This window comes from Carettochelys insculpta, chromosome 4, assembly GCF_033958435.1.
Source record: "Carettochelys insculpta isolate YL-2023 chromosome 4, ASM3395843v1, whole genome shotgun sequence".
In the NCBI taxonomy this organism is placed as follows: domain Eukaryota; kingdom Metazoa; phylum Chordata; order Testudines; family Carettochelyidae; genus Carettochelys; species Carettochelys insculpta.
Genome location: NC_134140.1, coordinates 30,814,171 through 30,842,113, shown reverse-complemented (window position 1 = coordinate 30,842,113; position 27,943 = coordinate 30,814,171). Strand labels below are relative to the sequence as shown.

The 27,943-nt window shown below is 36.2% G+C and overlaps 1 protein-coding gene across 7 annotated transcripts in view; it reads left to right on the top strand.

Moving 5' to 3' along the window:
* The window catches only part of LCORL (ligand dependent nuclear receptor corepressor like), a 156,644-nt gene that overhangs the window by 119,231 nt on the left and 9,470 nt on the right, over positions 1-27,943 (top strand). For 3 of the 7 annotated variants that reach the window (XM_074992540.1, XM_074992542.1, XM_074992543.1), the window contains exons 6-8: positions 1,608-1,698; positions 12,138-16,996; positions 17,241-17,437. In XM_074992540.1, coding sequence (XP_074848641.1) covers positions 1,608-1,698; positions 12,138-16,996; positions 17,241-17,263 — 4,973 coding nt within the window. In that variant the 3' untranslated portion in view covers positions 17,264-17,437. Of the gene's footprint in view, positions 1-1,607; positions 1,699-3,090; positions 7,331-12,137; positions 16,997-17,240; positions 17,438-27,943 lie in introns of those variants that run through there. The other 4 variants (XM_074992541.1, XM_074992544.1, XM_074992547.1 and 1 more) reach the window with 4 other exon arrangements.

Here is a 27,943-nt window from a genome sequence, read left to right as displayed (position 1 = left end):
TACTGCTGCTGCCTCTGTCCCCGCTGGCCCCCCTGTGAGATTTCCAGCCATTCAGCTCTGTCTTATGGAGTTCCCGGTGGCCATTTTGTCAAGAGAACAGGCAGGCAGTCTGGACACTCTCTGTCAACAGAGTGGAGCAATACAGCCACAATCTGTCTACAGAAGTTTCGTCCGAAGATATCTTCCAACAAAAACTTCTATCGACAGATCACTCTTCTCTAGACATAGCCTCAGTTACCTGACTGGTTTTCTTTCCAAATCCTCTCTTCCGCAGAAAAAAGAAATTTCACACTGTGCTTCTAATTTACTATCCAGCTAACACTAAACCCTTGTGTCTGTCTTGCTGTTTCTTTGTGGAAGTTTCAGGCATATAGAAAGGCTCAGTGTTATCTTCACAGAAACTTTCCAAAAGGATTAGACAGTATATTTCCATCTGTTACCAGATACCCTCGGTACCTCCCTCAAACATCAGGACAAACTCTGCTGAACTATAAGATACATTATCATTACTCTGCTTTAGAAATATAGCAGTTTCAGAAATTTGCAAGACAAGGCTCTGGAGCAACCCGCTGATTTTTGTTAAACAATATGCATTTGACATGACAGGCAGTGCAGATACCAAGTTCAAAAGATTGGTACTGCAATTTATCTGTTTCATGAGCTGTAAAACCTCAATCCCGTCTCAGAAGAATATTTCTTTCCAGTCACTGTCAGTGAGACCCATACTGGCTGACAGGCAAAGAATAAAGAACTATTACTTACTCTACTGTAACTGGTTTTCCAAGATGATGTCGATGTGGCTGCTGTAACCCATCCTCCATCACCTCTATAGGAGTTCTCTGCAAACACATGCTTTGAAATACAAAGGAATTGAGGAAGGGTTGCTATCGCCCCATCCTGTTGCCTTCATTTGAGAACACCTGCAGTTCTGAAAAGCACTTCTTGCTAAAAGAATCCGGTTTTGCATGTGTCAGTCTCCCATGTATCTAGTGTGATTCATACTGATTACAGCATTTTGAAGAAACAGAGTTACTATAGGATAAGTATCTGTTCGTTCTTTGACCTCATTCTCCCTCCCCTGCCACACCCTCCCAAGACACAGGTGCGCTCTGTGACATATATCTTTCTGATGATCTTTATCATTTTGGATCTTTGTATAATAGTACATCATTGATCTGCTATTACTATGAATTTGGGCTTGAATGGTGTATGTTCAGATTTGACCCCCATTTCAAACCATTATTGCAAATGGCTTATCAGTCTGTTAGAATGGTGAGTCTAATTCTAATGATGAGTTATTCTGTGGAAGGAATAAGGGATGAAAAAGCCATATGAAGGCCTAACTTTTTTTTAAAGACTTCTGATGCCTAGGTACGATTCATAGGCTCACTTTTCACTTTGGCTTAATTTTTAAATCTTGTTCAGCTTTTACAGATTAATTATGCAAAACATTATCTCAGCTTTTCACACTGTTAATAAGGAACCAAAATATCAGAAATATTACAACATAGATCATATATTAAAAAGTTGTGCCTCATATATAAAATTTAGTAACAAGATTTTTTAAAATAAATAGTTAATCTTAACTTCCTATGATTTTATCATAGGGGATGGAGTGCTAGATCTCTCTACAAAGAAAAGCGCAAGGCTGGAAGAGTCATCATATGATCCATCATCTTCTGAAAATTCAGTGTCTGGGTAAGCAGCATATGAATTTTTTTTAGTTTATGTAAAAGGAAACACTGGAAGATAATCTCTTCCCTGTAAAGTCAGATGAGTTATGATTACATACTTGTAGTGTATGTACTGACACACAAATTCAGTTTATATTTTGCATTCCTCAAAAGTTTCACTCATAAGCGTGTGTCTGTGTATAGATCATTTGTTTCATTGTCTTTTTTTCTTTTTTTTTCTGTTTAAAGAAAAGTTATCAGAACAATCACCAAACTTTAGTTCATGTTACTAAAAATTAACCGGAATTTAATTATGCAGTATAATAGAGTGGGACAGTAGAAGAAAATGTAAATTTATTATTCAAGGTTTTATTTAGGAAACTTCTATTTTGCCCAAATATATTACATCCAGATAGTATTTTACAAATATCCCTTCAGCAGATATGGAAAGTTAAAACAACTATTATCTTTAATGAGAGAGAGCACTCCTATTCGTTATACTTACATCATGATTTTTCCTGTGGTGTGTGGTGGCAAGCTGCTAACTATGTCCATTCAGCATTTAAAAACTAAAAATGTTGTTCATGTGCTGAAAGCTACCATTACAGTAACTGAAACAAAAATAGTGAAATACATTGTTCTGTTGGATTTTGTTATAATTTTGGCATCCTCCCATCCACTAATCATAGCAGGACCCTTTTTGTCACTTGTACATATTACAAAATAATTTGTTCCAAATAATATAATTAGCTTTATTTGTTGAATTAAGTGAAATTGTAAGAGCTTAATTTGATATGAACAAGTTGTAAAACTATGATAATTTAAAAAATAGAAATAGTAATTAGATTTTTTAAAACAGAGTTGTATATTGACAAAATGGGACTTTATTGTTAATTGCAGCGCTTTACCTTATGAAAGTAGAAAAATTAGCTGTTTTAGAATCTGGGGATTTTGTGTTTTACTAATGTACCAATTGCTGCAAATTTTCTATAAGGGAGTTGACTCTTTTATTACTTGTTTAGCGGTAACGTCACGTTTCTACTAACAAAATCTCATTTAGGATTTTGGTACTTGACAAATGTTAATTGCATAACAAATTATAAGTGTTGCTCTGCAAGCATGTATCAAAGGGAATATAGAAAATGTATGAGAATATTATCAGACACTGAGTTAGGATTTAAAGTTCTTGGAAGGGCTGCTGTAGAAGCCACCGTATGATTTTGACACATTGTCCTACCAGAACTCTAACATTTTGCTATGATAATCAGTAACTACCACATCTCAAAGACTTAAAAGTATCAGAAGCAGTGATGTTACCTAAGCAAGGAGTATAATAAAGGAGTGGACCCTTCCCTTCCATAGCTGTGTGAGAGTCTCTCATACATCAGTTTACCATCGTTTCATTCCATCCATCCAGGAGACTACACAGACACAGAGAGGACTATGTGGAAAGAAGTGCTGAGTTTGCAGATGGTTTGCTCTCTAAAGCTTTGAAAGACATTCAGTCTGGAGCACTGGACATAAATAAAGCAGGCATACTTTATGGCATACCTCAAAAAACTTTACTTCTCCACTTAGAAGCCTTACCAGCAGGAAAGCCTGCACTTTTTAAAAACAAAACTCGAGATTTCAATGATAGTTATTCATTTAAAGACAGAAAAGAAACTTGTGCAGTGCTGCAAAAAGTAGCCCTGTGGGCAAGAGCTCAAGCAGAGCGCACAGAAAAAAGTAAACTCAGTCTACTTGAAACCTCAGAATTAAAATTCCCAACAGCTTCCAGTTACCTCCACCAGTTAACTCTACAGAAAATGGTCACTCAGTTTAAAGAAAAAAGTGAAAGTCTACAATATGAAACATCAAATCCTGCTGTACAATTAAAAATTCCTCAGCTAAGAATAAATTCTGCATCCAAACCACAATCCGATAATGCTGGTCTTCTGGATGTTATGTACCACGTTTCCAAAACCTCCTCAGTTTTAGAAGGATCAGCTCTTCAAAAATTGAAAAATATACTCCCTAAACAGAACAAAATTGAATGTTCTGGACCTTTATCTCACTCAAGTGTTGACACCTACTTTCTGCATGGGGACCTCTCTCCTTTGTGTCTTAACGTTAAGAATGGAACAGTCGATGGAACCTCTGAAAATACAGAAGATGGTTTGGATCGCAAAGACAATAAACAGCCAAGGAAAAAACGTGGCCGCTATCGGCAGTACGATCATGAAATAATGGAAGAAGCTATTGCTATGGTAATGAGTGGGAAAATGAGTGTTTCCAAAGCACAAGGAATTTATGGGGTACCTCACAGCACTTTAGAATACAAAGTTAAAGAAAGATCTGGAACACTGAAGACTCCACCGAAGAAGAAACTTCGATTACCAGACACTGGGTTATTTAATATGACAGATTCAGGGACTGGCAGTTGCAAAAACAGCAGCAAGCCTGTGTAGATTTGTTAGCAAATTGTTTGGTGTGTGTGAGTGTGTGAGAATGTGTGTGGGGTGTGTGTGTGTCTGTCTGTCTGTATACACACACGTATGAGGAATACATATGCTCACTCTGAAAGAAGATATGAAATGATACAGTTCAAAAACCACATACATGCCTTTTTAAAAATAGTTTTATTCAGGGTTTTCACTGTGGACAGAATTCTCAAGTTCTCCCTTGATTCTGATAGTGTGTATTTATAAAATCCTTGTATAAATAAGTGAAAAAGATTCAGGTTTTCTTTAGTAGTCAATAGCATAAAATGTTTTGGGAAAACAAGTATTTGTCATGTGAAGCATTATTTTTAAATGGTAAAGAACCACGCTAGCTATTGAGTAAACCATCTTATTATGGAAATACGTGACCCATGATTTGCAAACTTTTATACTTCACAGAATACTTAGAGTTTTTAAGTAATTCAGACTACACAAATCAAGGGATTATTTTTCTTCTGAAAAGTTAGTTCCTTAACAAGGAAATGGATGTGTGAAGTATTTGTAGGAGGAAGTACTTTTTATGGAAGAAGAAAATACTTCATAACTACATCTCCAATACAACTAGAAAAAACCAAAACATTTCATTAATGAAAATGTGTTAGCAGATATAAAACTGCATTTTTATCATTTTAAAAAGAACTTGGTTATTCATACAGACATATTGGTGTTTACAAAATACACATTTATGAAAACTGACAAATTACTGTAGCTGTAGAATTATTAAATATGAAAAAGGATGGAATACTAAGTATAAAATAATTTAAACTTAATTAACTATTTTCCTTTTTAGTCTGAAAATAAGAACTTTTAAGGTTTAAGAAGAAAGTTGGAATGCAACTTAGAGCATGTTCATAATGTGCACAGATGAGCTTGAGAATGGATATTAAACATGCTGGTTAGTTAATGTTATGACTACTTAAAATTCATTTAAGGATTGTCACGCTCCTTACCTTGAAAAACAAAAACTAACTCACTGTAACTGTAACATATTTGCTGCTGTGACATTTCAAACCTTTTCAGTTTATCAAAATGAATATCAGGTTTTCATTTTGGTGGGCCGATACACTATCATTTTGCTAATAACCAAATTTGCAGTTCAGGGTCTTGATAGAATCACAGATATTAAACAGTGAAGCTGTTTTGAAGTTTTAGTATAAATACTTTATAAATTTGGTAGTTAGAAGCTAGGCCGTTCATTTTAAATATGTGACTTTTAATAGAATCTAAGAGAGACCAGTAGTTTTCAGATTGCAGTTTTTAAATTAATTTTCAAGTATTTACATTGGATTTTATATAATATGTAATTTTGGTGGCGTAATGTCATAAAGCATATGTCTACATAAGAATGAGGGCTTGCTTTAAACATTCAAAATTCAACATCCATGCCCCTTTTCCAACTAAAATTTAGGTTTAGCTTGTTTTTTTCTAAATCAAAGCATACATACAGAAACAGCTACTTTTTACTTTTTGTAAATTTTTCTCTCATACACATATTGAGAGGTGTTTTTTGGTTAAAATTGCCTGTGTATGGGCTAGTTATCCTGTGTGTCTACAAGACTAAATTAGAAGCTTAGGGCCACATCATGTAATTGAATTTTAAAAGAAACTTGCTGTTGAATTCAGTGGAAAATTTTTCTTAAAAACCTAGTGAGGTCTAGCTCTGGGGTATTAACCTTATTACAGGCAATTGCTTACATTCTAGGATAAATTAATCCATAAGAAGTTAAGTGAAACTGCACAACCACCAACATATCAATATTTTGGTCTCTTAGATCTCTAGTGTACCCTCTTCAACTATTTAAGGTTTATTTGCATATTAGAAAGGGAATCCTTCTTTAAAAAGAATTGTACTTAGTAACAAGAAGGATACATAAAAGCAGTTGTCATGGTCATCATTGATTTTAAAGAAGTAAGCCATATTTTGTGAGGGCCAGAGAGATGAATTTGTTAATGTCCTGCTCAGTTGAAAACATAACTGATAGTATCGAAAGGTTTAAAAATCTCTCTTTATACAGAATTTTACTTGCAAAAGTTTTTGGGGCTTCAATATATTGCCTAATATTTGTACCACACTGAACTTTTTTATTCCTCAGACAATATTATAAATTCAGTCAGAAGTTTATATTAAAGGCAAGTTACAGTACACTTTTTATATAATTTAAAAGATGACCTGACCAAAAAATTGACAGGATTCATGAAATCAGGGATCATTTTACTATTGACTTAACAGTGATCAGTAGTTTTGTACGTAATATTATAATTAATTTTCAGCATTTTAGTATTTGTATTTTATTTATTTTTTGGTCAGAAATAGTATATTAAAATATTTTTTGAAAGTTTATAGATGATGCTCAACCTGTAAGTGTTTTTAAAAAGAAACAATTATTTGTTTCTAATTATTAGGCTAGCCTTTGATTAAACAACTAAGGAAAGGCAGGGAAATGTGTGGTTCCCCCTTCCCTAACTCCATTTAAATGTCATTTAAGTTGTACCTTTTGAACTGTTTTTTATAAATTCATTTACCAGTCACTACTTCATAATTGACAATTTCTGAAAATTCATGTTTCAGCAGACTTTTAAATGAAGGCGAAAGCAAGCCCTACATGCTTTCTACTTATTTGAATGTTTCTCAAGTATTTTATATTAAAAAACAGTGCCTCTGTTTTTAGAACTACTGCTCAGTAAAGTTGTTTAAACCATTTCTGGTAGCTAATGACAATTTTATATTAAATTGTATATTAACTTTAGTGAGATTGATTTTTTTTTTTTTTTTAGTTGTTTACAGTACAGATACTTGTATTTGTTTTTTAATTGCAGTATTTCCATTGTCGCAGTAATTTAGTAAAACTCTGTGGCTGCCTTGATTTTGACAGATTTTGTTAATAACTGATTTTTAGGCAATTAGTTATATTTATGCATAAATCAATTGCACTATAATTCATGAATTATTTATTACAATATTTTCTAATGAATTCCATGTATTTGTCTTGTGTTGTAAATGTACTGTAATTCTGTTTCCTCTTTGTGTTGTTATATACCTAAATCTGATTGTATGAATTTAGTTAACGTGTTTCTACGTTGTAATTTGTAGTAAAGCACTTCAATGCTTTTGCACATAAATTTACAACACTGGTGTGTGATTGATTTTGCTCATTCAGTAAAACAAAACGAAAGACTGTATACTGGCTCATTTGACTTACTCCTTAGGCACAAATTTACTATTAGCATAGTAAGTTCATGATAACCCTTGCTTTTCAAGTTATTTCTACAATGAGCATATTCATAAAACTAATTACCACAAGGAAGACTGGTTCTCAAAATTTGGTGGTCTGCTAATAAATGAGGCACATTTTAGAAAATTTAAATATTTTAAAGAACAGAAGATCCACAAATTTGCTTTTATGAGTGGTCAGCTGCAAACCTAACTAGTGGATTTATACAGTTGAATGCTTATTTTTCTACTAGTCTGTCAGAAAGCTTTATTTAGTTAATTAAACTTTCTTCAGCCTGCATGATATTTTTTTACTAAGTATAGGCATAGGAAAAAGGAGAAAATTTATACAAATGTATGGCTACGTCTACACTTGCCCCCTTCTTTGAAGGGGGTGTGGTAATCAGGGTGATGGGAGATTACTAATGAAGTTCTGCAATGAATATGCGCACTTCATTAGGCAAATTCTCCACCGTGGCCACTTTGAAGTGTCAAACTTTGAAGTATTGGCAATCTGTGTAGCATGCTGGCACTTTGAAGTATGACACTTCAAAGTGCCGGCATGCTACACAGCTTGCTATTACTTCGAAGTTTGGCACTTTGAATTTGCTGCAGGGGAGAATTTGCCTGATGAAGTGCTGCATATTACTGGAAGGGGGCAAGTGTACACGTAGCCTAAATGACGAATAATTTTTTTGTTCTCCCTTTGACTTCTTGAAAATAATTTTTGTTCCTCCCAAGTCATTTCTTCATTGAATCTGTAATCATGTCATAAAACATCCCTGGCTGAAAAAACTGAGGATGGAACATTGAGAGAATCTTTCTTCAGCAACCCTGGTGAAGCTGCTCCTTGATAATTCTCTTGGGTTGGAAGAGAAGATAGATCTTGATACTTCATGTATTAATTCTGTACAAAATAGCTCACCATACCAGTTCTCAAACTGCATAGGTGACCATGCATTGACTCTATGTCTTTGTGCCAACTTTGACCCTCACAGACAATACCCCGTCTTAGCAACTGCTGCCCCGGCACACATCAAGGGATCTTAGAAAAGTTAGTGCAGTTTGAGGTTCTTTAGCTTCCACGGAATCTGAGCATGGCTTGACGTCGGGAGACAAGATATGGTGAACCTCTTGTCTCTAACTCACCCAGTTTCTATCCCCTCTTTCTGCATGAATTCAGTACCCACAGAACCTTTTTCATGGAATTAATAGAAAGCTGAAGAGTTCTGTGAAGACAGGAATTGTATCTACCATTGCACACAGGAAGGGGGAAGGTTCATATATGGCTGCATGGAGCTAGTCACCTGGGCCTCTGTCTTTGATGCTGCCACTTTTTGCCATGGGAGTTACTAAAACGCTATAAATTCTGTACAATGACAACACAATAGGATTAAGGAAAATGGAAGGGGGGAGCATTTATTGAACCACAACCCTAATACTTTACAAAAGAGGGGATTGGAATGCTATTAAAACATGAGGATTGAATGAATTTGTTTACATATATGATTATTTCTGCAAAGGGAGTATATGTATCTCTTCAAAGTAAATGCTTTGTTTTAAACAGATTTTTAGGCCATCAATCAGTGCTGCAGCCCAGCTGTGCTCAGCACAGTTTAGTGTAGGGTTGTGCAAAGGTAACTTTTTGCATTCTCCTGACCCTAGGGTCTTCTCATCCATGGGTTAAGTTAGAGCAGCATGAGCTACATATGATCTTATAGGGCTGTTCCAGCAGCTACGGATCACTAGAGTTGAACCTCTCTAATCCAGAACTCTCTGGTTCAGCAAACTCTGTAATCCAGCATGATTTTGGTTAGCCAGACAACCACATCACAGGTGTGCCCAAGTTTCCCATGGTCCCATAAAGCTTGTTGCCAGCCACTAGACCTGGGTCTCAGTGTTCTGTGCTGTTATTTAGCTGTAATTTACCTCATATGTCTAAGAGCCCAGTAGACAATGGAAGTGTCGGTAATGTGCTAGAAAATACTGGTCTCCTGTCATCCGGTGAATTCTGTTGTCTGGCACTGGTCAGGTCCCCAGGGTGCTTGATGAGAGAGTTCAATCTGTATATACCAGCTTTACTGATTGCCAGGAAAGGGGTTGTGTAGAAGCAATAATAGTGGCTGTGCACATCTGAGAACTACTCTGCAAATCTTTCAGTGGTAAGCTGAAGGCAGCTTTGAGGGCCCTGGAAGACCTGGCCCATAACTTTGAGACATATTTAGTTACAATGAAGTTTCTTACGCTAGTGAGCATACGTTTTCTTTAGTCAAATCAAAAATACCATAACATCTATTAATTTTTTAAAAGTAATTTTACAAAGAACACTAATAGTCCTTAATTGATTAAACACACATAAAATTAGAAGACAGACTCCTATCTGAAGACTTTAATTTATGTAGGGTTTGTTAGTTCACCAATCACAGGGAACTGAGGGCTCATCAAAGTTGTAATGTGCTAGGTTTTTCTTTAAGCTATAGCATATATAATTGAATAAACTATTAAATCATTTAAAGGCTTATTATGTTCAAATATTTTTATTTCTATTTCTAAGCTGCAAAATGTTATTACATTTTAAAAGTTATGGAGAATACTTTTATTTATCCAGTCTGATTACAAAAGTCAATTTTTAATCTAATTTCTCTACTCTGCTTTCAGTCTTGGCTTGTAAATGTTTTTATTATTTTGGGTTTTTTTAATAGTTTGTTGATATTTTAATGAATCTGATAAATTATTCTTCATTTTATGATTGCCATAATTGGTGTGTCACATAAAATATACTTCAATGATTGTGTCCTAAATTCACTCATGGCCTACGTCTACACTATCCCCTTCCTTTCGGAAGGGGCATGGTAATGAGCGAATTGGGAAGGTGCTAATGAGGCATGGCTATGAATATGTAACACCTCATTATCACAATGGTGGCTGTGTGTAATTCGAAAGCGCTGCTTTCGAGTTGCGTGCCACCCATGCAGATGGAGGCCTTTTGAAAGGACCCCCCTGGACTATGAAAGCCACGGGGCTTTCAAAGTCTCAGGGGGTCCTTTCAAAAGGCCTCCATATGTACAGGCAGCATGCAATTCAAAAGCAGCGCTTTCAAATTGCACATGGCTGCCATTATGCTAAGGAGGCACTGCATATTCATGGTAGTGGCTCAGTAGCATATTTCCAGCTTTCTCATTACCATGCACCTTCCGAAAGGAAAGGGCTAGTGTAGATGCGGCCCTGGTGATATCATTATGGGCTCCACAATATAGTACTTTCATTTTGGATGACAGATGCAAATAATTTTCTTTTTCATGTCATTAACATTTAAATTGAATTTCAGTTAAAAGTTCAGCAATAACATCAGGATACAGTTAGGACTTTTCAGAAATAGTAACGTCCTCAAACTTGATATAAAATTTTCAGAGGAGAAAGAAAATCACCAGGAATTATTAAGCATAAGTTGACTACTTTTATAGCATAGAAATTAAAGCTTATCTGTGAAGTAATTTATGTATTTTTGTAATTCGGACATGATACTTATTACCTTTGTTATTAACCACTTACTTTATATAGACATGGTATATTAAAATGTAAAAAGTTTTGTTCCATGATTACCAATGTTGTAAAACCAATCAAAATGAATGTTTGCCAAAATGGAGATTTAAATATTGAAAATGATTGGTGAGGAATAGGATGAATAGTTAGTGTCATGTTCAGAGTTTGGTGATATGTTTAAACAAATACATACTTTTCTAAAACAGAATTATTTTGATATTATTTGCTACTCTTGCTATTGGTGCCAGTAAAAGTTCTGAACTCTGGAGGATAACTTTTATTGTAGCTGCTATTCAGTGTGGGTGGGGGCTGTTTTAGTTGAAGAAAAGTCTGTATTAATTTCTACAATGAAATATTTTCAGTTTTTCAATTTAAATGATTTATTAGGTAAGTAGTAACATTAGCTTTAATAATTTTATACAGAGGACACCAAGTAGAGGATAGTATTTTTGTAACTGATTTCATTTTGATAGAATAGCTGAGAATGGCTGCTTTGAAGTGTATTTAAACATAGACACTCAACTTGATATTTAAAAGGATTTAATCTCATTAGGCATGCAAGTTATTTACTTCAGAGGTTCCTTTTTGTTTCTTTGTTAGTGGGGTATTTGAGAGACAGAAGAGAGATGCAACTAAAGCCTGTGGCAGACTTTATGCTCATGTTAAAAGCTAAAAAGGGAATTTATAACTTAACATGAACAGCAGTGAAGGCATCTACACTTATTTCTGTCACCTACCAAAGTTGTTTAAAATTTTGTTTAAAAGAACAAAGTTTGTGTTCAGCATCTTAGAGGTGCTGCATAACACCCACAGAAGGGGAGGATGATCTTGTTGTTAAAGCACATTTGTTTTGAAGGTTAATTCATTAATGTGCACAAGGAAATTTGAAACACCAGAATGAAAGGTGCCATGAAATAAGTAGGAGTATAATTACTGTATTTGAGAAATGCTGGATTTCAAAGTTTTTTCTTTGTCAAGGAAAATGTTTTTTGCTGAGTATTTTCCTATGCAATATGATAGAAATATTGTACCATCTATTACATATACATCTGCTGCAGTGAAATAATTCTATAAGAAATCTGCAGATTTGATAAGGGAACGATGTAAAGGAAGTGAAGATCATTTTCCGTACCTTTCCAGGGTTTCAGTCTTCTGCATAGCAGTTAAAACTAACAAATATGTTTTACTGTAATTTATTTTTTGTTTTGATTTTGTTTTTGTTTTCAGTTCAAGTTCAACAGTTGGTGCAAACTCAGAGGAAGCAATTAAATTGGAAAAAGGAAAATCGGCACTAAACAAGGTTTTGGAGTGTCTGTGCTCTTACCACTGTCAGCAGATTTTGGCTATTTTGAAATTTTTAATTCAAGACAAAAATGTTCCTTCACTTTGCAGTTGCTTGCAACCTCATATTATCCATTCTGAAGCTCAGAAATTCCTCATTGAAGAAGATATCAATGTTCCATTTTGTAGTTGTGATGGGCATATAGTGACAAAAGAGTGCTGTTTACAAACTCATAAACCAAACACTTGTTTACCACCTCTGTCTGTCTGTATCAAAGATTTACATTGTTTGTCATGTCAGACAGTAGCTACTGGATGTATTAAGACAGCAGTGAATAAAAGAATTGCTAACAGTTGTAATCCTCATAGGTTCTATACAGGACAATTACAATATCATAACAAGTACTCTGTTGCAGCAGCATCCTTTTCTTCAACTAAAGACTGTGATCTCTCAATCGCCTTAAAAAGTTCTAGTGGATCTCGCAGCCCATCACCCCCTCCATTGTCACCTATACAAAATAATGAATTTGAAACATTGGAAGGATCGGCTGCTGATTTTTCAGCTTTAGAAAACAACAAAATTGAAATAACCATTAATCAGCCTCCATCTCTCTTGCCAGCAGAAGGAGGCAGTGGATACTATAAAGATGAAGGTAAACTATGCAAAGAAAAAGGGTTTGATTACTCAAATGAACCTTGGCTTTCAACAGGTCAGGAAAGCAGCAAATGTTTTATAACTTCTGAAAAAAGTGAAAATTCTGCTATTTTTCAAGATTTAATGGATCGTATTAATGAAAAATTAAAATCAATAGAAACTACAGATATAACAACCAGTCTTGTAAAATTGACTAACAGTGACAGAGCACCTGTAAATGATAATGTAAAATTTGGGGACTTCGTAACCTCTCTCTTGCATGATGCTAAAGCCAGTGATTACACCTTTATGGAATTACTGAGCCAACATGATAAACAAGTGGAAAATAAAATTATCCAGACAAGATTTCGCAAACGTCAGGAAACATTATTTGCAATGTATAATTCTCCTGATTCATCACTGATTAGACGACAGTCTTTGCAAATCAAGAGGGAACTTGCAAGTCTTGATGAAACTTTTTTAAGGAAAAAGTCAACACTAGAGAGAAATGCAAAGAGGTTTTCAAAAAATGATGATAAAATGTCAGTAAACAAAGGAAACTATTATAATGTGTTAGAAGACAAAGCTTTACAAAATCCTACAAATAATCTAGATATGAGATGTCAAGGTAAATCTGAGTTCTTGCCAGTGTATCAAGCAGAAACAATGGAATTACCACTGAATAATTTTGAAACCAACTCTGGTTTTGTAGCATTTTCTGAAAACAAAAATTTTACTATAGTAGACCAGACTAACTTTGCAAAAACACAAGGAGATTATGCAAGTGAAAAAGAGAATGATCAGAACCCTTTGAAGGAAAACTATAATGGAATCTTGGGTAGAACTAAACGTACCATTGTGCCTCCTGGATGGTATTCTGTATATGTAACAAATGACTTTTTATGTAGAAAATCCTCCAAAGGAAAAAAATCAGAAAATTTGGAAAGAGAAACTGTACTTACAGACATTCATGCTGAAAGGTCTATTGATGTAAATAAGATTGTAAGGAACACAAACGTACAAGTTGTTGTGGAGCGCTTGGAAGATACAATAAACTTGGCCACAAGAAGTCCATTGTTGGATACATATAAAATATCCAGAAAATTGACAGACAGTACTAATGAGTGTGATATGAATCAAAGTGCTAGGAGAGATCTAGATTTTAACATGAGTGAAAAAGGATGTTCAGAACAGAGTTTCCTCCCTCAGTCTCACTTGTCATGTAGCAACACATGCAAAATTGATTGTGTGCCAACAGGAGAATACAAAGAAGTTCTCAATGAAGCACTAGGTAACAACCTTTTGGAATCTTCATCCTATGATTCAGACAGATTGACTTCCAATCATAAAAATGTACAAACAAGATTTGAAATTGGGGAGAGTGCATCTCTCCTTTACTCTAGCCCAATAAAACTTATGTTTGTCTCAGAAGTTAATAGTAGCGAAGGAGTCAAATATACATTAACTGCTGCCCATGCATCTTCTACAGCAGACACTGGTGTTTGTTTATTTCAGGAGTATCCAGACACATCATCAGGAAAAATGTCCAAGACAAGTGATCTTGTTCATGAAGTCTGTATTGGAGACTCTGGATATAATTGTAATGAAACTGAAACTAAAGAGGAATTAAATGTTGTTAATGCTGAGACAGTTGCAGATACTTGTGCAGCAGGTGAAGCCGACTTAAGTTATTTTAAGCAAAGTGAAGAAACTGTGGAAAAATCAAGTAGTAATAGTGAATCTCTCTTTAAAAGAAGACCTGGTAGGCCTAAAAAAATAGGGCCTCAGGTTGTTAAACAGGTTAAGCGACCAATTGGACGACCTCCAAAACCTAAAACAGACACCGCTAAAAATAGTGACCATCAAAGTGAACACTCCAGTATTGGGAAAACCACCAAATCTGATGCAATAGTGATGAAAGAAGTTATTGGTAACAAGAATATTACTGTGACAGTAGTTTTTGGAAGGTCAAGAAGAATTAAAAGGCATGTTTCAGAAGGTAATAGAAGTATAATTAATACTATGCCTACACAACACAATTCCAATTTTACAAATGATTCTAGTGAAAGGACAAACACAGAAACTGAAAGTGGTTTTGCCAAAATAGTAAAAGTCCTACAGAATTCTTCTACTGAAAATGAAGTCTCTGGGTCTGGTTATGAGTATATTAGACCTATTAAAAATAATCGAATATTACTGCACTCCTACAATAATATCATACGACCAAATCAGAAGAAGCCTTTAAATGCCACTAGAAAGCCTGGTAGACCCGCCAAAGTAAAAATCTCTGGTATATCAGTGACTGTTAATAGAATTTCACCTCAGGAAAGAAAAGTAAGTGTTAGTGGCTGCCTGCCTCCATTGCAGCAACAGCATATGTTAGAAAAAAAACTATCACAGGAGAAAAATAATCAAGTGTGCAATATGATAGAGGAAAGAAAAAACATTCAAAATGACACTGCCAAGGCAGCATTAGATAATGTGATTAATACAGAATCAAGAAAACGTAAAATTCCTTTGAGACATTCTGTTAGAGACCGAAGACCATCACTGCATTTCTTACATTCATTAGCATCTTCTAGCATATTTACTTGTAGAAGTGCCTTGTTACGTAAATCATATAAACTCCATTTGAAAAAAGCTAAGGATCAAAAGGAAAAACATATGCAATCAAATCTGAAGATAGTAGCCAAGGATACCTCAGAAACTAAAAATTCAGGGAATGAAGAACAGGGTTCTGAATTAAGTGAATTCAGTTCCATTAATGAAATATCACTGGATCCCATTTTTTCATCAAATCCTTCTCTCAGGTGGTGGGCTACTTCCACATCATGTGATTCCTTGTTGGAAGAACTAAATAACAGATTTGAACAGATAACTAATACCTGGTTGCAAGTGGGTAGAAATGAACTTGAGAAGTGCTTATATGAAAAAAGGAATCACGCTGAACAAGATTGTTGCATTGAAGTGTCAAGACCTTTAGACACATGCCTTGTAGAACTTGAAGCATCACCTATAAAAATGCTTTTTCAGAAGAAGTGTACAATGAATGAACTTTGTACTTGGTTTATGCAAACAACCGAAACCCAGTCCCTCTCTCTGGTGAGAAAGGCAAATGCTCGCAATCCCTTGGAAGTAATTAGTACTAGAGAGGTTAAGATGGGAAGCAAACAACCTGATCTTAACAACAGCCCTTTCAGAAAGCACTTTAAAAAGTTTGCACTATCCTCTCCTTCAGAAACAGCTGGGAAATTACAAATATTGCATAAAATGGTCCAGACTCCAGTCTTAAATATGAAAAATAAGTTTACGCTAACCAGATTAAGAAGAACTGAAATTAAGAAATTACAACATGACAGGTGGAGACAAGTGAAAAAAATGTATAAGCATGGAACAGGCGACTGGAAGTCAGAAAGGAGAAACTTAAGATTTTTCTGCCAAAGTCAGTTTTTTAAACATACAAGTGGAAAAATCAGTGATGTGGTGCCCATGCACCAAGAAAAAAGTACAAAAGAAACCCAGCCCACTGAAACCGTAGACTCTGGAAGTATTATCTTGCCAACTGGAACGGAAATCAAAGATGCATTTCTTTTGCAGACCAGGGAAATGTCTAACTTCAGCACACATCCTGATTTAACAAAAAATTTTAAATCACATTCAGAGATAAATGGAACAATTCATAGCCAAAGAAATGTTGGAAAAGCACAGAACCAAGTAAAAATGATTGAAAGTACATGGCAACCCAAAGCCTTAAAAGACTGTAGAATATTTCTGAGAAAACTCAACCATATTGAACAGAATAAATCATTTAATGCTATCATTTACTCTCCAGACACAGTTGCAAATAGGAGTGATCAGATATACACTGAAGATGAAAGGTCCCATTCTGCTAAGCAAGATGCATTAAAGGGAAAAGAAAAGGATGTGGAGATATGTAAGAGGACTAATCTTTGCAAAATGAATGCAGTGCTGGATAACCAATTAGACAGCAAAAAATCAATCAAGTGTGTAAATTATGAGAGCCTTGCTGATACTTCTGAAGTTCTTAACAAAATAAACATAAGAAAAAGACCACAATGGGAGACCACTGATATGAACATAAGAAAAAAGCATAAGAGACAATCATGCAGTACTGGACAAATGGGGAATTATTATTCAAAATACCAACTTGGTAAGTTCCCCTCCCACCCTTGACTTTAAAATGCTAATCTTAAATTAAAGTGTAACAAAGAGTGTAGAAGCAGAATAGCTGACAACAGTAAAATGTATGCTGTGTGGGTCAAAAATATCCAGTCTTCAAAAAGTAATAAAATGAAGCAATGCATAAAAGGAAATGCATAGTGCTGAAAGTGCACTTAAAAATTTTAAAATACTTTATCATTTCATTAATGTTTTCCATCTTTTTTTTACAATAGGTATATTACACTATCCAGGCTGAAGATACGCTTAATAACGAGACAATATAGCAGTGAGCTACTTGTGGTAGCTTTTTCTGAGAGAGACATTGGGTGAAATTCTGACACCATTAAAGTCAAGATCAGTTGGAGTTCTGTTACTGACTTCACCAATATAGGGTCAGGATTTCACCCATACGCCATAGGCCTTGGCATCTCTGGAAGGTAGTAACTACCAAATACATTTGCACTGAGATAACAAGTTACAGTACAGCTGAACAAAAAAATCATTTTCTCATTTAGCATTGTTTAAATACAAATCTACTAGAACTCATAATTAAACAGTAAGAGATTATAGGTAGTACTGTGTATTTTTGGGCAATTATTTACTATAAATTCTGTGATAGCTTCTGATTGAAATCAATGACAATACTTCTGTTAGCTTTGATAGATGGTTTTTGTAGTGGGCCCTTAATGTTCAGACTCAGATGTAGAGTGATCTTAATTGAGATATACTATGATCACACTGAAATACATTTGACCTGGAATATTTTTTTGCTATTCTGAAATGCAATCTGTACATAAGAAAGAATAGTAGAAGATTTATAGGGAATTATTGCACTGGTTCGATGTCATCATGGCCATAAAATAGTTAAAATATGGGGTCCAGCTGTGAAACTCTTTTTGGTATCTGTGAACCTTCACTAACGTGTAGTGTCATCAATTTCAATAATATTGCTCAGATGAATAAGTGTTCAACCGAATAGCAAGGGGTTCCACAGTAGGATTCATAATTACAGTAAAACCATACATTTACAAACAAAACATTGTATTAGATTATTTGTCTAGGAAGCCCAGAAAAGAACTAATTTAAATTATTGAAAACAAGCAAAATCTAATCTTCCTTGCATTTTGCATTTGAGAAAACTGTCCCTGGCAAAATCTAATTTTAGCTGTAAACTGACAAGTTGAATGAAGTTTTACGTTGTTTAGAAAGTGCAATATAGGAAGCAACTGTGCTTGCTTGCAATGTAAATGAGATAAAAGAGGGAAATTATGAATTATTTGAAATTTTTATGTCATGCTCGATTCGTGTAATCCTAGTTTTGTGAGGATGAGTTTTCTATCTAAATTCATACTACCTTCCCCCTCTGTGTCTTATAAGTGCATTAATTTTGAAATACACTCAAAAGAAAAGGTACTTAAATCCTCTCTTGCCATAAATAGAGAAAGTTTGAATTTAAATTATTCTTATTTCTGTGTTAATTTTTTTCTAATTGCCAAAGTCTGTAAATAACTAGTACTCCCACTTACTGTCATGTCAGTTCTGCAATATGACTAATATTTCCTGATAACTTTCCTCTTCAGTTTGATGTTTCTCTCTATTTTAATATTGTTGCATTATTTCATTTTTGACTTTGGTTACATTCTTATTTTTTTTCTGTTATTCATAGTGTCCCATATCAGTTGGCATCCATAGAAAGGTGTCACAAAATGTTCACTTACACCTTCAACAGAAACACTAATCCCCACAAGGGAAATTTAAGACTACACCTGGTGTCTAAGACTCTGACTCTACAACTGCATCCATGCTGGTGGAATGTTGAGCTTGTGCAGAAAGAACCTTTTCCTCCATCCACCAGTGAATGCAGCTGCAAATTCAGGTTCTTGTTTTTCATGCATACTTGTTCGTTGGCGCATTTTGGACATCTGAAAGCTTCACATATATGGAAGCATTATTATGTATGTATACATTTTTTGGATTGCATGTCTGTGTAACAGTAGTTTCAAGACCTACATCACTGTGCTAAGGGTTTTCTGTACATTAAATACTTTTATATAGATAAGTACATATTCTTGTAAATGTGTTCAAGTTTTACCTCGTTTTTATTAACTTCTCTATTAGACTGAGAAACAGAAAGGGAAGTACCTTGAGTATTCATAGAGGAACTTTCTGATGTCCTCTATCTGGAAGAGCTGAGAGGAGGGGCAAGATGTTGATGTTTGAGAATCGTGGGTCAAATTTTTGTTATTACCTGAGAGTTATATAGCCAAACACAGGTAGATATTATTTCAGTCTTACAACGGAAGACGCTTTTTTCAAAAGAAAGCATTCCTATGATCGGTTCTGACTGTGGAAGATTTCTGACAATGAGTGCTCAGTCTGGCTATGGAAGAGAACTGATTGTCCTCTCCCATAACATTTTCTTTAAAACATGGCAAATAAAATCATTTTGAGCCTTGTGATGCTTCTGGCACTTTGATTTGCTTGTGAAGTGGCTGCTGCAATAGCACATTTGGCTGTGTTGAGGGCTTGGTTCCAATGTATTGTGAATCTCTGTTCCTTCTTTAAAAAAAGAACACTTTCATTTGGCAGTGTTGAACTGGACATGCTTACTAGAGTCATAGATATCCCGTAAATACATTTTTAGTAAAGGGCTTATGTTTTTTAGATGTTACCATGATTTCCCCTTTCAATATGTCATAGACCTTATCCAGAGGCTAGGAGCTAGTTAAAGTATCCATATGGAGGATTTGGAGATGGCTAAGCTTAAATAGAAAAAATGATCATGTTATAGTACATGACATAATAGTAAGAGGATAACATGTGAGGACTTTACCACATGATGATGGTCTGAAGATTTCCAGGAGGATGTGCTGAACAATGCTCCAGCTAATCTTTCCCCTCCTTGAGTGGATTTTTGCCATCCATGGGTGAAATAAATGTTATGTGCATCCAGGCATGTGCAAATGTGCACCACCAAAAAACACAAAACCTAGTTACAGGCACTCTGCTAATCAGCTAGGTGGAATGTGAATTTTTCCTGAGCCACCATGCAAGCTCACAGCTTGCAGGGAACACTGGTTCTGAAAAACCTCTCAAGAACAAGATCAACTGATTATTTGCAACATAGAGCATTTTTCTTCATCTCATTGTGAACTTTTTCATTTCTGCCTTACTCTTTGGATACTAAAACAGTAGTGCAGCTTGGAGATTTTGGAACAATTCCATTCATATTTGAAAAGGTTTTTACTAGCAATGTGTAAAAGTACAAGTAGTTTGATTTATACATTTATTTACTTATTTTCAGATTTATCAGCCCTTTTTACAAAGGTCTGTACCTTAAGGGGGTACATTCAGCTCAGCACTTTGACAAAATTTACAATCCTAAATATGGACTTAAAAATTCAATTACAGGATGTAGACAGCCTGCTTAAGGATCTCACATCTGAAAGTTAGAGCATGTTGTTCCAAGAGTCTACTTGTTTCTGTCTCTTGTTTTGCACAGACCTTGCAGTTTAAAACAATGTCTGCATTAACATACAATGACAATAGCCAAATTTTATCTCAAACTTCCCTTCTCATTACAGAAAGATTCTTGGATTTTGAAAGTTTTCTCTTTTTTTTTTTTTGGTACTTTAGTCCAGTTAACATCCAGATGCCATTGTGGTAGGCATTTTACAAACACATTGGGGCTACGTCTACACTGGCACAAAACTTCAAAATGGCCATGCAAATAGCCAAATCGAAGATTACTGATGAGGCACTGAAATGCAAATGAAGTGCCTCATTAGCATGCCGCTGGCCGCGGCTTTTCAAAATTGCCACTTTTCACTCCCACACAGCTCTTCCAGATGGAATAAGGGGATTTCGAAGTTGGCGGGGCCTTTTGAAAAGGAACCTCCCTCCCGTCTGGACGAGCCATGCAGGAGCAAAAAGCGGCAATTTCGAAGAGCTGCGGCGGGCAGCATGCTAATGAGGTGCTGAATATGCATTTCAGCACCTCATTAATAATCTTCGATTTGGCCATTTGCATGGCCATTTCGAAGTTTTGTGCCAGTGTAGACACAGCCTGGAAGACATAATCCGTGCTCCAAAGAGCTAATGACAAATAAATAAAATATTTGATAGTGCATCTATTCTTTAACATCTGGAGAGGCATATTCTATGCTCTAGGTATGGAACAAGTGAAACATATGCTTCAAGTATATGAGGTCACATTATGTGTAAAATAATATGTTGAAATGGTAATTCCATTTTTTCTTGTAAGAATTCCCTCTGGAAGCTCATCAGAGGAAAGTTAAGGAAAGTATTTGGCCTCTGGATATTTTTACCTGTTAGAGATTCAAAGCAAGCATGTGCAGCTCATTTTATAAACTATAATTACCTAAGTCACTGACAACTAACCCTTATCCGTCAAGAAACCATTTTAACATTGAACAGAATCCGAGAGACATAAAAGAAAATAACAAGTTAAAATAAAAAACTATATAACATGTATTAAAATAACTACTGCCAATTAAGTGCATATGTCTTAAAGTGAAAATATTAAGGGCAAAATTTTAACTTGCCTTCCTTTGTACGGAGCATAAACATATATTTAATAAATCGTTTCTGTGTGCATATGTACACGTTTGCTCACCGATGCGTTAAATTGTGGGGAGTTTTTTGGACTCTTGTGCATTATAGTTAAACTGTTGCTTATCCTCTCACTGGAGACACCATGTTATGTTTGGCTTATCTCTAATGCAAGGCTTCTTTAAAACAAAGTCTTAACTCTAAATGTTTCGATTTCTTTTGTCTGCAGGATGTATTCATATCTTGGTGTCTTATTTTTTTCCTTTGATATAACTTGCACTCTTGATAGTCAATGATCATTTTAAATCTTATTTTTCTTTCTGTTTTAGGATGATCTCTTCTTTTCTTGAACTGGTATACTAATATTTGATTTCCAAATGTGGTAGGGAAGTGGTACAGACTGATTATGAACTTGAATACCTTTGTTTTTGTTTTATCAGCGATAAGGTAATAGGAAGGAAGGAATAGGAATAGGTAATAGGAAGGAAGATCAGTGAAGACAGGATCAAACTAGATAACGTAGAGAAGTTCATGTATCTAGGGAGCAACATGACGCATGATCCAGACTGTAAGAAGGAAATAGTGACTAGAATAGTGAAAGCAAGAGTGAGTTTGAAGGCAGTGGATAAGATCTGGAAAAGCAATGTGATTAGCTTAGGAACAAAGCTGAGCATCTTGAAAGCATGTATGTTCAGCAGCATGTTGTATGGATGTGAGACATAGGTGATGATAAAAGATTTGAAGAGAAGGATGTTGGCATTCAAGAGGAGTTGTTATAGAAATATCCTGAGAAGAGGATGGATGCAGAAGATCACTAATGATGAATTATATAGGAAGATGCAGCCAAAAGAACCCATTGCAGAAAGTTATACAACAGAAGATACTAGTCAGGCATATCTGCAGAATGAACAACAAATGAAAAGTCAAGACCCTGGTATTATGTAGTAGATGGTACAGAGCTAGTCTACAGAAACTAAGCCACTCTGCCACTGGACAGGGAAACATGGAAGGCAATAGTGAGGGAGCATCAGACACCAATTGGTGCTGAGCCCATTAGTTGTTGATGATGGGAAAATTGGCCACAGCCATGATGAGTAGGCATCTGGCTAAGTAAAATCATGCCAGACCACAGATATTGCCAGACCAGAGAATGCCAGACTAGAGAGGTTCAACCTGTACAGACAGATTCACGCTCATCTTCTCTGCAGTTACAGTTTTTGGTGATTTGCTGTTAGGTTTTTCATGTTCCTGTAATGAATAGATACTGTTCTGCAGAAGAAATGTATTTAAAATCACCTGTGCCCCAGTTCAGCAAAGTATTTAAGTATGTGTTTAATGATAAATATGTGACGAAGTCAATTGAAGTCAACAAGATTAGATTATTCGTGGCTGTGTCTACACTACAAAAAGAACTTCAAAGTTGCTTACTTCGAAGTAAGCAACTTCAAAGTTGAGCATCTACACACACCCTACTTTGAAGTTAAACTTTGAAGAAGGGTGCTACTCCGTTCCTGGGAGTGGAGTAGTGCCCTTCTTCAAAGTTTAACTTCAAAGTAGGGTGTGTGTAGATGCTCAGCTTGGAAGGTGCTGACTTCAAAGTTATTTTTGTAGTGTAGACACAGCCCATGGGTTTAAGGGATTTGCTAAATTGGGCTTTTGGGAAAGATCCTGAATCCATTTATTGCAGACTCCTTAAATGGTGGGTATAGATCTATATAACATATTATTTTATAAGAAATTAAATGCAAGTAAGTGTTGTATCTTTTTAACCAAAATGATTTAAAATTATGTATACAGAAGTTTGACTCACACTACAATGAAATGCTAAGGAAACTATTGAAACAAGAATTTCTGCTGACATAAACCACAATGAAGGATTGAAAGAATTTTCTTGTAGTTCTGTGCAGTTTCTATTCTGTTGTGTGAACATAGCTGTGGAGGTAAGACTTAGTGAGAGACTTCCACATTTCTAGGCCCTAATTCAGGACAATATCTCTATTCAGAAGCATGTGCATAAAAGCTTTCTGAATTGTGGCATGTGTTATATAAAATATGCAAACAATAGTTCAGTTTATGCCTGTCTAAACTTTTCACTCTGTTTCCAAAGCTTTGGTATTATTCCTGTGTCTTGTCTCATGCTACATCTTTCAATCTCAGCCAGAGTTTTGTGGGCTTTTGAGACAGATAAATGACTGATGTGCAAAATGATTGACAAATTGCTAAATTAACTGAAATTCAAGAAGGTAAAAAGTTCTAACCAGGCAGATCTAAGAGGAACTTTTCAGCAGCAGGGCTAGAAACAGTAAATATACACTAGAACTTGGCTTTGTTTTGTTTTGTTTTTTTCTGCTGCTGCTTGATTGTGTACTTCCAGTTCCAAATGAGCTGTGTGTTTCACTGGTCAGTTTATAATTTTGATGATCACAACTCTGTGGTTCTACTATTTAGGTCATTTCCTCTTGTAAAGACTTGACCACCTCCAACAGCGCCTTCTCACAGCCACTCCCTTCAATCATTCACTCTCGTTTTCAACTACCATGTTTGTCTCTTTAAACCCCAACCTCTTCTCAACCCTTATATCAGCTTCCTACACTCTTATGTTCTTTGAGTGCTTGCTCATATCCATTCCAGAAGAGGTGTGCATGCTCACCACGAGCATTGGTGCCAGAAGATTTTCCCTAACAGTACCCATAGGGGAGCACCTCCACGGACCCTCCACCCCCTTGTTCCCAGTCTGCGATGGTATATGGGGCACTGTGCTCCCTCTGCCTGCAGTTACTTCTTGCCACTCTTCTTCAACCTCAGCTATTGCTTCTCCCCTTTGTTAGTCTTTCAGTAGTTACCCATAGTGTAGTTTAATTGGTCCCCTTAGGGATTTGCTCTGAATGGGACATGCCCCATTCTTCCTGGATTAACCCTTGCAAACCTACAAATATTCCATACCAGTCAGTGAGGTCCAGATTTTTCCATACCGCCAATGGAATGCTTTTCCTTCAGGCTTGGCTAGCTAGAAAGTGGCAGCTGTTGACCCAGGCAGCAGTACCAGTAGCAGTGCAGAATTAAGGGTGGCAGGGGTGGCTGTAGAGTGGCTACTGCTGGCTGAGGGGCCCATCTCTGAAGGAAGCCATGCTAAATTAAGGTTGACAGCATCATACCATGCCCTTCTGTATTGCTGCTGGTGGGTGCCTCTCTTTTCTCCAGTTGCCCAGCTCTGAAGGCAGTGGTATCACTAACAGTAGTGCAGAAGTAAGGGTGGCAATATTGTGACCTACATACAGAACCTTAAGACCACCACTCCCTTCTAAAACACTATTTTGGATCAGGCTCTCTACTATTACAATATGGTGAAATTTTTAGGTTTAAATACCTGAAATCATGAAATTTACAATTTTAAAAATCCTCCGACTGTAAAATTGGCCAAAATTGATCATGAATTTGGTAGGGCCATATTCATATTAAGAAATAATTTCACAAATATAATGGACACACCATTGTTCCCTTTTTTATATTTTTCTGTTGCATTTAGAAGGTCTGACAAAAATATTTTCATTCCAGACACAGTAGAACAATGTGTTTCATTTCCATTTAGACTGCTGTAACTCCAGTGTGTAGGCATTCTATAATCTGTCTATCTTTGAAGAAATGTTGAGTCTGGTGCAGCTATAGATTTAGAAGATTTATATTTTGTTTTCATATTTTCTAATAAAAAGATTTTTGTCCAACAAAGTAATGTATATGGTCTAAGTTTCCACAAGACAACATCCTGTATTTTTAAAATCATCCTTAAAATCTTTTAATCAAATGCTGCATGCCCTTGTATTATTGCAAAAGGAGTTACAGTAATGAATTCAAGTTGCCTCCTGAAACAAACATACCATCCGTTAGATTGTATTACTGGCAATCCAGAGGGAAGATGTTGGGGAAGGGAATGAGTTGATGCCTCCATGGATTTACAGTATTGGGGATGTTTCATTTGACAAGGTGGTTTTAATGAATTCAAATATAATTGAAGTAAAAGTGATAAATGAAATTAATTATGGTTCCAACTCAATACTCAGTGACCCAAGTCAGCACCATAAAAACATCGTTCATAATTTACTGTAGTTTAAAAAGCAGCTCTTCTCTGAATAATGGCTGAAAACTATTGCACCTTTTTATTCCGCCCATCTGGTATTCTGTATTCAGAGTAATACTTTAGACCCAAAAAGAACTATTCTGCTCATCTAGTCTGACCACTTGCATAACATCGGCCATATTATTTCGTCCGATAATTTCTGCAAACCCATAAACTCTGTCTGAAATACAGTAAACTTTTTCATCTGGTATTTAAGTAACCAGAATGCTCATATAATATAGCATAATTCACAGCTGAGTAACTCTGGGCAGTGTACACCACATGGAAATGTGGAGAAGTGGTGGCATGGATGGGGTTTGTGTATTTGAGTATGCAAGTAATGCCGTGCCACACCCCTTGGGGCCAGCCCACGCAGTGGCTGTCCTGTGTCCCTCTGTGCTAACTGTGTGTGCAGCTGGTGGGCTCCTCTGCTCTCCTGCCCAGTGTTTGCCACCTAGGCTATGTCTGCACTAGCCCCCCCCCTTTCAAAAGGGGGATGTTAATGAGACACTTTGGAGTATGCTAATGAGGCACTTCAATGAATATGCAGTGTCTCATTAGCATAATGGCAGCTGTGGCACTTGGAAAGTGCCACTTTTAATCGCATGCAGCTCATCTACACAGGTGTCTTTTTCAAAAGGACCCCGCACACTTCTAAATCCCCTTATTCCTATTTGGTTGTGGGAATGCAGCACCTCATTAGCATATCCCAAAGCATCTCATTAGCATCCCCCTTTCAAAAGGGGGGTGCTAGTGTAGACATTGCCCTAGAGTGGCTCCCTGTGCCCTCCTGTGTTGTGCAGTGAGCCCCCCGTCGCCATCTTCAAGCGGCTCTACACTGTCCCCACCAACAAGGTAGGGGCAGTAGGTTGAGCAGGAGCCAGCACTGGAGTCAGTGGGGTGGGGGTTGAGGGGGGTGAACTTTGTTATGGTGGGGGGCACTGACTCCCCCTGTGTGTCTCTTCCCAGCTGCTTTCTGTTAACCAAAGTATTTGCCAGTACTGGGGCTGCCAGATATGAAAGAGTTTACTGTAGAACATAATTTTTATTATTCTTATGCTGACTCAGTTAAGAAAATAAGAACCGCCATACTGGGTCAGACCTACGGTCCATCTAGCTTAGTATCCTGTCTCCAGACAAAGGCCAATGCCAGATGCTGCGGAGGTAGTGAACAGAGCAGGTAATCATCAAGTGATTCCTCCCATTGCCCATTCTTGTCTTTGACAGAATCTAGGGACATCATCTCTATGCACCCTAACAGCCATTCATGGACCTGTCCTTCATGAATGTACCTACTTTTTTGATCCCTGTTAAAGTCATATGCACAATGGCTCCAAAATCTCTCTCACTTTCTTTCTGTCTCTCAGTTGGGGTAACAGCTAATTTAGACCCCATGATTTTATATGTATAGTTGGGATTGTTTTCCAATGTACACTATTAACGTTGAATTTCATCTTCCATTCTGTTGCCCACTTATCCAGTTTTGTGAGATCCTCTTGAAGCTCTTTGCAGTCTGCTGTGGCCTTTACTATCTTAAGCAATTTTGTATCATCTACAAATTTTGCCACCTATCTGACAACTCTTTTCTTCAGATCATTTATAAATATGCTGAACAGGTTTGGTCCCACTACAGACTCCTAAAGGATACCACCAATTAATTACCTCTCTCCATTTTAAAAACTGACCATTTTTATTCCTACCCTTTGTTTCCTATTTTTTAATCTCTGAGAGTACCAACACTCTTATCTCATGACAGTTTAAGAGCCTTTGATGAGGGAGATTGTCAAAGGCTTTCTTAACTACACTGGATCTACCCTTATACATGTTTGTTTTTTCTCTCTCTCTCTCTCTCTCACACACACTCACACACACACACACAGAGAGAGAGAGAGAGAGAGAGAATTCTGGTAGATTGGAAAGGGAATTCATGCCACACCAAAAGCCAAGTTGACTGTTCTCCCATCAAATTACATTATCTATATTTTTTGAAAATTATGTTCTTTACTAAAGTTTCAACCACTTTTCCTGGTACCAAATTTAGGCTTCCCAGCCTGGAGGCCCCTTTTAAAAATTGGTGTCACATTAGCTATCCTCCAGTCATTTGGTACAGAAGCTGATTTAAAGGATAGGATGCAAACCACAATTAGTAGCTCTGCAATTTCACATGAGTTCCTTTGAAACTCTTGGGTGGATGCCATCTGAGCTTCTGATGCTGTCTTGCTTCTGTTTAATCAATTTAATCAGTTTATT